Genomic DNA, 13,858 nt, shown 5'->3' with positions numbered 1-13,858 from the left:
TTTATATTAAGTGAATGAAATTGATAGAGTGAGAAGGAAACACTGGGCGCATGTTATACTGAGTTGCTAGGAGACCATCACAGTCATTTTGTGATGTCACAGCTACTCAGGTTGAGAAACACTGGTAATTCTGAGTAGTTTATCAGTATAGGCCTGCCAAGGCAGCATGTGGGGCTGCGGTGTTCAAAACTAGGTAGGTGAGAAAAGCAGCTGAAGAAAGATTTATTTGAGATGGCACATGTCTCTTCAGAGATTAAAGACGATTCTTCTAAAGATGATACAACTGGTTCAGCAGCCTCCATTGGATCTCTGTTGTGTGATCACACATTGACTGGGGACTCGGACTTGAGGTCTGTGATCGAAGAAGATGCTTTTCAGGCTTTGTCTGCACGGTCCTTGATAAGAAGACCACATCACACATTTTGTGTCTCTGAACCGGATGGAGATAATGATTTTCGATCTATGACCTTCCCCAGAAAACTCTGGAAAATAGTTGAAAACAATCAATTTAAGTCAATTTGGTGGGATGAGAATGGAACTTCCATAGTGATTAATGAAGAACTCTTCAAGAGAGAAGTCCTGGAAAGAAAGGCCCCTTTCAGAGTATTTGAAACTGCAAGTATGAAAAGTTTAGTTCGACAGCTTAACCTTTACGGATTTAGTAAAGTGCAACAGAGTTTTCAAAGATCTGCTTCTCTAGCTGACTTCTTGGCAGAAGAAAAAGAAGTCTCTGTTTTAAGCAAGGTAGTACAAAATTTAGTTACAATGTATAATAGGGTACTATATAAGGATATATATGTGTGTGTGTGTGTACAGATATATAATGAAATATGTATATTTCATAAAAAATATATGACACTAGTAAGATTAAAAGTTTTTTTTTTTTCACAAAATTGAGAACGGGGCATTCTGGATTATAAAAATTTTGCTAGCAGCTTTGACTCTCATCAGTGAACTCTTAAGTAAAGGTATTGAAACCACTTTAAAAAGTGCTTTCGGTGATAGTTTAAATTAAAAAAAACACTTTTACTTGAGAGCTATGCTATTTAAGTTTTTATTCCCAATAAGTAATTTTTGACAATAGTTAACAATGTCCATGTGTTGATGGCATTAGCCTTGCATAATAAATTTGCTATATGATTTAGAGGTCAGCTTTCTTAGAGTCTTGTGTCAACAAATAACTTTCTCCTCTGGTTTTAGTTACACTTCTATCAAAATCCAAATTTTAAACGAGGCTGTCCCCAACTTTTACTCCAATTGAAAAGAAGAGTTGGGATCAAAAATGCTTCTCCAGCAACTTCAATAGCTCAACATTTCAGCAAGAAGCACTCTGGAACAGAGAATATTGAAGGTAATCATCATTCTGCATTTGTTGCTGACACACGTGTAGAAAGCGTATTTTCAACTTCCGCAAATTTAAACACGCCACCAATAAGCAAGCCTGCTACCAGCCACAGAATTGCGAGTACAGCTGCTCCAGTCAGAAGTGAACTGTCTCCTCCATCATCAACTTTAGGTAGACCATCAGAACAAAGTGTAATGGACCAACATGCTGTCTTGAATCAGTTGACCACTTTTCACATGCACTCACATGGCAGTTACACTCAAGCAAATGGCCGCATCATGAATTTTGTTACAAGCACAACTTCAACCTCTCAGTATATAACATCTCCCTTGCAGAGAAGTTATTTTGGAATGATGGTGCCTTCTACTTTTCCAACTAGATATCCTGATTTATCAGTCGTTGACGGCCCTTTTTCCACCTTGCAACCAGCAGGCAACCCATGGTTCCCCCTGCCAACGATAGCTGATACGTCTGCTGCCACTCTTTCAAGGTCAACTCGTCAACCACCTTCGTTAGGTGAACAATACCCTAATTACAAGTGATGTACCAATGGACTACCGGACCGTGCAAAAACACGAAGTTTAAGTCATGTTGGCAAACATCAGCAAAATGCATGCAATCACCTTATCTGGACAATAAACTTACATGTTCACCTTACGGGTTAATTGCCCTTATTTTTTGAAAGAGTTAAGAGTGAAATGATGCTTTATTTCATGTTAGGCTACTTACTAGTGTTTAACATTTGGACATTTTGGTCATTAGGAATACTTACCAGACTTTCTAAGTAAATTATATCTAATGAACTATTTAAAGGGGATAGAAATCAAGGGAGTATCGGCAAATGAAGAAACTGGAGTTAAGTGATATCTGACGCACTCCAGGATGAATCAAATGAAGGTCTGAATTGGGATGATAGGAGAGGCATAGATACAAATCAAATCTAGAAAAGGCACACATGCAGTATTTACTTTAGCATTCTCTCAATTAAATGTTTGCTGTGATTTTAAAATGTAAGTCCTTCGATTTTAGCTGGCAGAAGTTGTCGTCGTTAAAAATGCATTCATACATAAAAGTATGGCATACGCTAACTAGCTCAGTAATCATGATCGCCATGAAGCTCTCACTGATATAGTAAAGATCACATGCTCTTGTCATAGAAGTTTCATCACTGTTAGCACCTTGTGGAATTTTAATAATATTTCAGATGTCTCTCTGTATTCTACTGTCCTCAAAGTGTTCAAGCTTATTTTGTGTCCTTATTTCCTCCCTTTGTGAGTCAACTTTACATTTACTAATGCATGTTTTTATCTTGGTTTATGTTCCATCCAAAGAGAGACTTAAATCCTTATTTTGGCATGGAACGCCTTTTAGATTCAGAGCTCAGAACCTCAGCATCACTAACAACTCCCCTGAAGAACTGACCCCTTTATCTTCCCAGGACCGTGTCTTTCTGTTCCACTATCTGTCTAGAGCTCATTCAAACTAATTCGGTCATGTAAACTGCCGCCTCACAACTTTGCCCTCTTTCCCAGCATTGAAAGGCTGGTTCTCTCTCTGCTTTATTTATATCACTGCTTAGCCCAAAGATATAACCTCTTTCGAATATTTCCTGCCTACTTTTCCTTGTCTACCTTGGACCTCGGCATAGATTTAGCACAGTGCCTAGCAGGTAATGTATTTTAGTATTTATTAAATGAGCAATAAATGAGTGTCGACTTACACTAATTAAAATCTTTTTCAAAAACAGTAAACTTTCCATAGTCTTCAAGTTATTTTGGGTTGTCACTCTTCAACACAAACTGTCTGTCAGTTCTCAGGCAACGGGATGGATTGACAGACAGCTGTGGTTGCTGCTCGAGTCAGTCATTGATGCTAGGCCTAGGAGACAGTGCGTGTTAATTATTTTTTCCTAACTCATACTCAGAGGTCAACATCGTTCTCTTCCCTTACTCTGGAGTAGTTGTGTCTTCGTGTCCCCCTTTGTTGTCCCCTCACCCATTAATGATTCTCATCCCCATAACTAGACCTTTATTGTTTCAACTAATCCACTACTGAGACTCCACCTTCATTCAAAAAGTTCAAATCGGATCATAATTCTTCAAAACAGGTCCCTATGTCACACAACCAATTTTCTTTCCAGTCTAAACCCAGGAAGTAGCCAAAAGGACATAGCCCCTCATTTGGGACGGTTCCATTTAGCAGTCAGATTATCTTACTAAAATGTGTGGACTGAGGAGAGGTGAGGATGGGAGAGTTAGAAATACACCCAAGGTGCAACAATACCAAATGTCTGCATACGTTAGGGAACGTGGAACTTCCGTGAAATACTTTGACTTTCTCACATTGCTTTAAAATAAAAGGTGCAACATTATCAGAATGTAAAAACCTGGAAAACTAAGCGCGGAGAGATACTGAGGCGTCATACCACCATTGTGTTACTGGAAACAACTTAATCATCTGGGAAAAGCAACGCCGTGGCACAAAAGAAAGGTCACCTGCGACGAGGCACCTTAGATTGTTTCGAGAGGAAGAAAACGGGTCAGGGTAAGCAGTGGCAGCATCCCATATAACATGATCTTTAGGACCAAGGGTCAAGCGAAGCAACTTTCTTCGGGAGTCACAAGTCTGACATTCAGTGATAACTTCTAAATGAACCACATAGAGTTTCTAAGTTTGTGTGTGCCTGAACTCTGATGATGGCTGTCATGTCAAAAAGGTGACATTCTGGGGTTCGGGTAGGCTGCATCAGCAGCTAGACTCCAGCTTTCCCATCAGACAGTTGGACTCATGGCGGGCATCTTCAAAATTATCCAGGCAGCTCAGTCTTCTGCTGATGTTCGTTTTCACAATTAATGCCCCAAAGAGGAATGTCTGAATTGTCAGATGTAATTTTTCATGATGAAACAGCTACACTGCTGACAGCAGCTTAAGATGGACTGGGACTGTAAAAACAAATACCCCGTGACCTGGGTTCTGCCCCTGAGTCTGTCTTCCCACTGAGTCGAGCATACACGTCTGCTTTGCATGTGTGTAACAGCTATAATGATGTTGACTAGCCATACGCAACAGTAGACACCATCAAGCTCTGACTTAGCTAAGCCATCAGATGAAGTACACCTATGCAGCTAGAAAAAAATCTGTATAGATTGAGTATTTCTTTGCACTACCAGCTTTGCTTTGGGGCAGGGAATAAAAGATAAAGTTTCTCTTTGTACAGTAGTTGTCACCCCTTCAGGCAAAACTGACTTGCTGCTGGGGCCATCCACTGTGGCCTTAAATTTAACCACAGAGGTAGATACATTCTTCAGTTTCTAGAGTACAGTAAGATACCTGGGTCCCCTTCTTAGGTAGGGGTGAACTTATGTATCTCCACAATTTCAGTGTTGATCCCACTTATTGTAGCTCTGGGCACTCCTCAACTAATTAGCCAAAGCCATATTCCTTACCGGTTGGGAGCTGTCTTATCACCTTTCTTCCTGCAACCTGGAGAGGAGTTCATAACAACTAACACATCATTTGGGAAGAAGTATTCAGTTCTAACAGTGCAGGATCCTTACTCTCTCTTCTCCACCACCTGGGCAAGAAAATTTGCTACAAGGTCCCAGAAAGTGTTCTCCTATTTCCTACCTATTCTTGTGGACCCATGTCCTCTTTATTACACGAACTACGCCTTTGTAGAGCATGAGAATTTATCATGCTTGGAAGCGAGGAACCTTCAAGTGACTCTTTCACAAGTGCTGGCAGGAGACATGAGACTCTGGGTTAGAGACAAAAATTTTTATCACTCATAGCAAAAGCAGGAGCCATAGTTTATGTGTGCATCAGTTACCCTAAGCTTAACTGAGCAACACAGAATAACTCTTTGGTGCCTTCACATGCAATGGTTTGTTTCAGGGGAGAATTCTCAAAATGGAGCAAACCTTGTTTTATAACTAAGGAGAGGCAAGCCTGCTCTTCCATCTGGGAAAGGTATAACATTTCTCATGGTTAATCACCACCACCAAAAAACAAACACCTTACTTAAGAAATGTCCTGGAATAAATATAGATGTGACCTTATCATTCTTGCCATCCAGAAATCCAGAATAACATAAGAACACGTGGAGATGATCAGAGTGAGCAACTTCCGTCAACAGATAAGGCTTCTGCTCCTGAGTAAGATAAAATCAACACACTTCTGCTGAAAAAAAAAAAAAAAAAAAAAAAAGGCCCTATCGGTCTGCCTCAAGGGTGGAAAAGTCAATTCTGAATGCTTAGAGAAAAGAAAAAAAAAACACTCATTTTTTTTTCTCCTCTGTTTTCTCTCATATCCCAGCTTTGAAGCAACCTCAAGTGATCATGTCCCAACAGTGGAAGCCCACAATTACCTGATAAAATAAAACTCTGAATGAGGGAAATTTTCTCAATGTTTGGAGAAAATTACAATGCCCAAAGGCGGGGTGAATAACCAGTATTTTTTCTTCTGTCTTCCTTCACTTGGATGTGGATGCAATCATTACAAGTGCATAGCGCTTCTGGGTAACTAGTTCCACCTTTCTGTCTGAAGACCCAACAGGAAAGCACCCAGAAACTATAAAATGACAGTGTGGTTGTAGAAAAGAAGACGTTGGGGAAAGCAAACCTATGTGGTTGTGTGCTGAGTGGCCTCACCCCCATGCTGCCTATACATACCAAATCGCTGGGGATTTAACAGGCTAGTGTTCACTTCTAGAGTGACCACTGCATGGCACATTCAGAAAACAGGCCTGAATACCATAGTAAATGCTTTGAAACTAAATTGACCCTGAAACCACAGGTCCACAAGCCTGCCTAGAACAGGAGCCTTAACCTATCTAGATGAGTTTGATGTTCACACAAAAATGTCAACTTTCTTCAAAGACCTTACTTAAGGCTCAGAGTGTTAATCACCAAAAGCCCAAGGTAAAACCCAAATTATCTTAGAAGGAATCAGGAACAATCTCACCACGTGGGAAATACAATAGATGTTAAAGGAAGAGATGACACATGTAAATAGCTGACGAAGGCTTTAGAGCAGCTGCTATCCAAGTGCTTTAACAAATAATTATGAACATTCTCAAAATAACCGTAGAGATTAAAAATCTTATCAAAGAATCGGGAGATATAGAAAAACATCTGCAAATTTTAGAACCGAGATAGTCAAAGTCAGGATGCTGAAAGTTTTTTGAAGGCATAAGGATTAAATAAGTTCTAGGTCTGGCAAAAAGACATATGCTCGGAATAAAGAACAAACCTAGAAAAAGCATGAAGCCCACGTCGGAACGTACCATGATCAAATTGTGGGAAACAAAATTAGAAACAAATCATCTTCGAAGAAGCCTGAGAAAATTGGTTCCTTAGCTACAGGAGAATAATGACAGAACTGACCGTAAATTTATCCTTGTGTTGGTAGATGAGTAGCCCAGGAAAGTAAGAGCAAAATTTCCTAACCCAATCCAGTACCTTCTCATAAATTAGGGAAAAGGGGGAACTCAGCCGCAGGTAGAGACTGTTCTGAAACACCAACTTCTTTGATTCTGATTCTCGCCTTATAAAACTAACATTTTACCTGTGCAGAAAGCTGGTGAAAGAGAAAATAGATTTGTTTAGAACTGTCGAAAATTAAACAGCTGAGAGCATTCATCTGATGACCCTGAATCCATACACACTGCTGACCACTGTGTTTTTGGGTGTTTGCGGGTTCACTGTTCTGGATTTGGAGGACGCATTTTTCCACATACACTCGAGTGCTGAATTCCAAGAACGATGCTTTTATATGAGAGGATCCTGATTCTAAGATTAAACAGAAATATTTCTGGACTGTTTTCCCAGTCTCTATCCACTCCCTTTGACTAGCTATTTGAGAGAGGTCCAATGGTGAAAGAAAAACAACAATTCTTCAGTGCACAGATTGAATCACATCCTCTTTGCTGGGCCCAGTGAGGAGACTTCTGACGAAAATACAGTTCTGACTTGAAAGCTTCCAACAGAGAGGGGACACAAAGTTCCTCTCAAGAAGGCCTTCGGTCAGATATCTTGGATTTAAGCTAACCCAAGCCAGAGAAATCTGATTCCTGATATATGAGAAGGCTTGGCTAGAGTGGCAGTGTCAACGACTCACAGACAATTGAGAGGACTTACAGAATTGGCCGGTGGATAGGGATTGATGTTAACAGAAATCGTGTTCATCTCTGTGTCCTTCCACGCTGTCACCTTTGGCCAACCTCACTGCCCTTAGGAAGCACATTAGAGCCTTCTAGTTAGTGATGATCTATGTTTCTAAAAATCTAACCATAAGTATTTTTGTCACATGGCCAAAATGATAAGCAAGATGAACAGGCTGATTGATCACCAGGAAGCGTGGCTCCTGGTTCTACTGCATTCTGGTCCATCAGTAATACCTGAGTTACATTACATAAGCTGTACAGTAGCAAGAATCTTTAGGGGAGAATAACTTGCACAAAACTGGTGGCTTGTCTATTCACAGCAGCCCAATCTTCCCCTAAGCACATTATCGACAACAACTGAAAAATAATATCGGCTAGGTGTTTGTTTTGCTATCAAAAATATTTATTGGGGAAAGAGAAAGGGTTGCAACCCAGAGCATGCAGGCATGGCAAGCCACGTGCACACTCTGGCCTGTGTGCTGAGAAGGAGGGGTATGTAGAGACGGGAAAGGAAGGTGATGGAAGAGTCAGTTAGAACCTTTATTATAACATGGGCTTTATTGTACCATGGAGTTCTTCCTGCAGGGTCTTCTTGTGTAGGGTTCTTGTGATTCTGTAGCCTGTGAGGACTTCCATAAGCCCTAGATCCTCCCATAGACCCTCCAACTGATTGTGTTTGCTTAAAGTTCCAGGTAGTCATTATTCTTTCCCATTTTGATTGACACTTTTCCCTGAAAGCGTTGCCAGGCGGCATTCCCATATTCCAGCTCCAGCAGCCTCTTGTTCCCCAAAGTCAGGAAGGAACACTTCTTTCTAGGTGTCCTCTCGCTCATCAGAAGGTGCAAGCAGAGGAACAGCTGGTGTCCATGGTCAACGGGCAACAGGTGCATAGCTTTAAAAGAAGAATTCAAAGTTAAATTAGAACAACATTAGCTAGTCTATGTGATGAATTTCAACCAGGAGCTCAAACCTACAGACAATGAAACAAAGACCATTATTATCTTGAAGTTTTTGATGACATATTCAATACTAAGAAAAGCCCCCCTTTCACAGTAGATTAGAAAACATAAATGAGGGCACAATCTTTCTAAGTAAGAGAGAAAAATAAATAAAAATTCATGGTAAATAAGAAAAAGAGTTGTATAGCCCTGACCCGATCATTTGAGGAAAGCTGTCTCCTCCCATGGTCACTTGCTTTGATTTTTTTTTTTTCGGCTTTAGATTTAGGTCATCAGATTATGTGAACTTTCTGTCCTGTATCTTCTTTAAGAGTGACAAGTGTACCCAAGGATCTGGTCGCTGGAGCTTAGGAGCACAGGGGTGTGTCAACGGTTTCTGGCAAGGGCCCTTCAAGGGAGGCTGGCAAGAATTTTTTTTTTTTTTTTTTTAAGGTGCCTTCTCTAGTAAACCAAATCTCCATGTGGTAGATTTGGATTTTCAGTTTTTCACTTCCTTGGATTGCACTGTGAAGAGATTGTTCTCCCAGAGCATGATGGCATTCAGTAGAAGGTTTTAAGACTTTAAAATCAATGAACTGTGGATCCAAAGAAGCAGGAGCTAAATGAGTGGAGTGTTCTGAAAGTGTCTTGAAAGGTGAAAGCTTATAAGTTACAAGAAGTGTAGATCTGAAGTTTAGAATGCTTTCAGCCAAGTTATATAAAGGATTCTACAAATTTTGCCAGTTGACTCTCACTGAGGCCGTTAGTAGTTTCAATGAAATGCAGGGATTGAGTGTGGTAGGCACGGTGAAAATGTAGAGCTGGCCAAATTGCACAACCATGTCGAAGCACCTGACCAGTAAAACAATTTCCTCCGTCAGTGTGGAGTTTGACTGGAGCTCCCCAGTGGGATCAGTGTTCTCTAAAAAGGCTTTTGTTAATGAGAGGAAGTAGCTTTCTCAGTCCAATGAAAAAGCATACAGACCATGAATAAAATATTATACCCATGAGACAGGGTTAGGGTGTGGAGAAAGCTGTGCAAAATCTCTTCACCAAACCTCAGATGGTCCAACAGGCAATCTAAAATGTGCAGGAGCAGTGCCAATACAGGTCCCGGATTTTCTTAGGGACAAATGGGAAACGTGAGGCAGGCGTTTTTGCAGCCTTGTTCCCATCTCCTCTCACCAACAGAGGTTCATAGATGCGTCCATTTTGTCAGTGGCCAAACGGTTTCATGAATCTACAGTGTAAGGAGCAGGAATCTCAGAATTTCTCGTAGGACCGGTTTGCTGTTTGATGCAAACTACAGTTGCCTACTTTTATTGAACCAACAGTTACTACGTTTCCATATTGGTTTTCCTTTTCTGGGGTCAATTGTTCGGCATTTCAGTTTCAGTGGAAACAGCGTGGATCCAAAAAGAATAGAGCCAAAGTCTAGCACAGTTCCAATGAAACTGCCTGATGTCAAGTCAGGCAGAAGTGCCAACCAAACACTTTTGGGCAAAACGGGCCTTTAATCAGAAAAGCAGGAAGCCTTAAAATAGTTTCCTCATAGAGTCTGGACAGCTTCAAACACAAAGAGAGCAGAAGCTCCAAGCCAGGAGAGAAACCAACTCTCAAACTCCAGGGTCAGCGAGGGAACGGCCAGCTCAAAAGACTCTGTGGGTATTGTATCTGCTTGCTCCAGCACCCCGGAAATGTCCAGGGCCTCCTCTGGATTCCCGTGTATGCTGTCAAATAACGTTGATCTCACAAATGAAACGGCTGTGACAAGGCCATGTCACTTCCTCTTAAGCTCCATGTTTGGGTGGACTGAACCCTCAGGTGGGTTCGACATGCATTCTGAAAAGTGTTATTTCTGTTCAGGGCCCATATACCCCAGCCACTGAAGAGTGTTCAGATTCTGTGAACCCAAGTGCATAAATACTGTATACCAAAGCACAATTCTTTCAAGTTCAGGTGGACTAAAGGATTCAGTAAAGCTTCTGGTAAAGAACTTGCAATGGATAATTCATTTGCATTTGAAAAACAGCAATGAACCTGTAAACCACCGGTAATAGCTGTGAGGGTTAGGGGAACTATTGATGCAATGAGTAGAATCGAAGAGATCAAACAGACACCAAGTAAATTTATAATGAACAGGTTGAAGAAAACTGAAGAACTACACCGTGAAGACCACAATTTCCTTGCAGAAAGTCGTGAAGCAAAACGTTCCTGTCATCTGGGGCCACTGTGCATGCAAAGTGCAAAGGAAAATAACTGGGAAACAAAAGGTACAGAAATTACAACAGGATGTGGACACTGAAGTTGTTTCTGGATATCTTACTGTCTGTAACCATTTCTACCAGTGCATTTGAAAATCTCATTTAGAGACTTACAATGTCTAAGTTAATGGTTCTTTTTCATAAGGTGACTCAAATAAAAAAGTGATTAAAAACACACCTCTTCTACATTGCTGTCGGCAAAACATCAGATATTATGCAAGACTGCATCTCTGTGTCAAGCCTTCGGATGGATGTACATATGTAAATCATGAGAATTCTATAAATACAGATGTCATGAAAGGGTCATGCCACCAATAATGACACGAGGCAGCATTTAAGTAATAACTAATGATAAAAGGTCATGGTTAGTAACATGTAAAATAAAATTTTCTTTGCAGTAAAAACAATTATTTTACCAGCAAAACATGGCTTTCAAGAACAGCAAACAATTACAACTTGAAACAAGCAGGGTATAGCAAAAATCATGGATAGGCAAGTCCCACAGATGAAGAAGAGGAATGTCATTTTGGAGAGAAAAAGGAGAACGTTGGAAAGGATCGTTTTGAACGCAAGTCCACTCGAAAAATGAGTGAGTTCAGCGTGGTCCAGAGTGGGTTGCTGGGCGTCGGTTTCTCGTGGGAAGCACAGTGTCGGTCGTTCATGTTGGGGCCCATCATTGGCCTTCCTTTCCCGGGGAGCAGTCTTCTGTGGTGTGTGTAATTGATGTCGGGTGGTACAGTGTGAGAGCGCCCAGTGCTGGCCCCAGCTTCACTCGAATGAGCTTTCTCCTCATTCAGTTTCACAGCAGTTATAAAACATCTGCAGTTCGTGGGCTTCTTTCCAACACGTGAAAATCAAGCTATATTTCTGTGATGCAAACTAGGTAAAGGCCAGAAACACTTTCCATTTTCTCTTTTGAAACCCAGTAGGTGTTTCGTCGACCCCCTCGTCTTTGTATCGGACGTCTCATTTTTACGCAACATACTTGTCGGAACGTTTTCAGGTTTCGTTCGTGTTTGTTTTTAACTACGTCGTCTTAGCTTCCGAAGGCTTTTTAGACCCGCCTGACTTAAATGTCGCTATTATTCATAATGTCACTTGACGTTTTAATTTCTCCCAGGGTTTCTTCTAATACACATTATTTCCCTCGTTGTGTTTGCACTTTCGACACATATGTCTACACATTGTCTCACAAGAATTTACGGAATGACCCAGGATTCCCCGGAAAGGAATGTGGCATTCACCACACACTAATCGGTTCTAAAGTTCTTGCTGAAGGTGGATTTCCCACGGAAGGGCAAAAATGGGCCGAGGACAAAATTCGGGATCCTGACTGAAGCCCGGGAGAACAGAGAATCAAGCCAGGATGGCCCCGTCCACGCTAGACGTCGGCCGCGAGCTCGCGACTGCACGGGGCGTGGGCGCCGGGACCTGCGGCGCGGGTCCTTCACCAAGGCGCGCTCCCGATCACGACACGACACCCGCGAGGCCGTCCGAGGTCGCGGAAGGCTTCGTGACGCACAGTCGCAGGACCCAGAGCAGCCAATCCCGCGGGGCGCGGCGCGGGACGGGGACGCGGGGGACGGCTTCCGCGGGGCGGGCCTTCCGCGGGACGGGCCTTCCGCGGGGCGGGCCTTCCGCGGGGCGGGCCTTCCGCGGGGCGGGGCTTCCGCGGGGCGGGCCTTCCGCGGGGCGGGCCTTCCGCGGGGCCGGTGGAGACCCGCTCGCCGGCCACGCCCTCAGCCCAGGACTGGGTACTGCCGGTGACCGACAGGCAGGCTCCGCCCCGTGCCCCGCCCCTTTTGCGTCTTCACAACTGCAATTGGCGGGTAGGACCCTGGGATCGCAGCACTGATTGGCTGCTGTTGGTGAACTGGGTATGCTGGCGGGTGCATGGTTTCTGACTCCTGAGTCCGGCAAGCGCTCGGGAGATTGAACGCCGCATCTGTCCCAGGCAGGGTGCGGCAGTGCCCAGCTCAGCTAGGAAACCGACAGGCAAACGGCAGTGTGAGGGGCTTTGCCATGAGAAACCCTCGTAAACTCTTAGTCCTAGATCTTCAAATTCCAGCCTAAGAGTGCCAGAGCCTCTCGCCCCGAGAGGCTCCAAATCCCATCCCCCTCGAAGGCCACCAAATCCCATCACCTGGAGGGGGCCCACATCTTCTAACCTGGAGGGACCTCACATCTCATCGCCCTGACAAACCACCAATCCCTTAATGGTTAGAACCCAGCAAACACAGTGAAAACCACAATTCCCCTCAGCCTGAGGCAGCCCCCAAACCTTCATCTTGGGAAACCCTAAATATTGCACGCGTAGGAAGACCGAATTCCCCAGTGTCGGGGGAATCCTACATAGCCTCATCCTGGAAATCTTAGTCCCTTCTGCTTCAAAGGCCCCAGCTTAACTCAGCGTCCGGGCACCTAGCGCGTCTTAATGAGAGCCCTCACACTTCCTCAGTTGGAGGAGCCCAGACGCTGTCAACCTGAGCGTTCTCAATGGCTTCCTCCTATCGACCCCAAATCTTGTCCTGAGAGACCACAAACACCATCGTCCTGATGGACCCCAAATCGTCTCAGCCTGAGAGACCCTTGCCCCGGGAAGACTTAGCCTGCTTTAGGTGCTTTGTGCCAGGTTTTCCCAGCAGCCCCAGGTGGAAATCCCACAAGCCTTCTGTGAGAAATATGCATTTCTGATCTCTGCAAGGGCTTGCTGATGGTCAGTCTGACCCCGTGACACGAAGCAGGTGCCTCCAAGTTTCCTTTGGGCTTCTGTGGCCTCTAACCTCAGGGCTCCCCGCAACCACTCCTGGCCAGGTCCCTCCACCTGCCGTTGACCCGTTTCCAGAGATGGGCAGAGCTACAGGAGAGCTAATGAAACACAACCCAGCTATCATTCAGCTGGTCTGTCACAGCTGGTGGAGACCTCCCATCTGCCGACTTTCTCCCACACACACAGATCCTTGTAGGGTTCCCACATCTCCTTCTCTGGACGCTTTCTCAAATGGAGAAGACAGGTTTAGCTCTGGGTAGTGGTCTGCACTGTCAGCCCCTCTCAGCACCTTCTTCCACAGGCACCTTGGCCTCAGGACTGGGAGACTCAGGGCGCCTTTGTGGTCCTGGCAGCGTGAGGCCTAGCAGGTCCTCAGAC

At 43.7% G+C, this 13,858-nt stretch overlaps 1 protein-coding gene across 1 annotated transcript; it reads left to right on the top strand.

The window, feature by feature from the left end:
• Positions 1–205: 205 nt before the first annotated feature.
• LOC107505199 (heat shock transcription factor, Y-linked-like) lies at positions 206–3,072 on the top strand. Its single transcript, XM_016135107.2, has 2 exons — positions 206–744; positions 1,201–3,072. Exons 1-2 carry the CDS (start codon positions 232–234, stop codon positions 1,885–1,887), a joined length of 1,200 nt encoding a protein of 399 aa, XP_015990593.2. The 5' UTR covers positions 206–231; the 3' UTR covers positions 1,888–3,072.
• Positions 3,073–13,858: the final 10,786 nt, after the last annotated feature.

The sequence above is a fragment of the Rousettus aegyptiacus genome, unplaced genomic scaffold (assembly GCF_014176215.1).
Source record: "Rousettus aegyptiacus isolate mRouAeg1 unplaced genomic scaffold, mRouAeg1.p scaffold_m13_p_19, whole genome shotgun sequence".
NCBI lineage: Eukaryota > Metazoa > Chordata > Mammalia > Chiroptera > Pteropodidae > Rousettus > Rousettus aegyptiacus.
Note: the sequence above shows the minus strand (reverse complement) of the source record. Positions and strands in the feature narration are given on the sequence as shown.

Bases quoted from the DNA above. Each gene is read 5' to 3' on its own strand.
- LOC107505199 (XM_016135107.2), top strand. From the start codon at position 232: ATGGCACATGTCTCTTCAGAGATTAAAGACGATTCTTCTAAAGATGAT. The intron at 745-1,200 runs GTAGTACAAAAT...CTCTGGTTTTAG, and splicing joins AAGTCTCTGTTTTAAGCAAG to TTACACTTCTATCAAAATCC.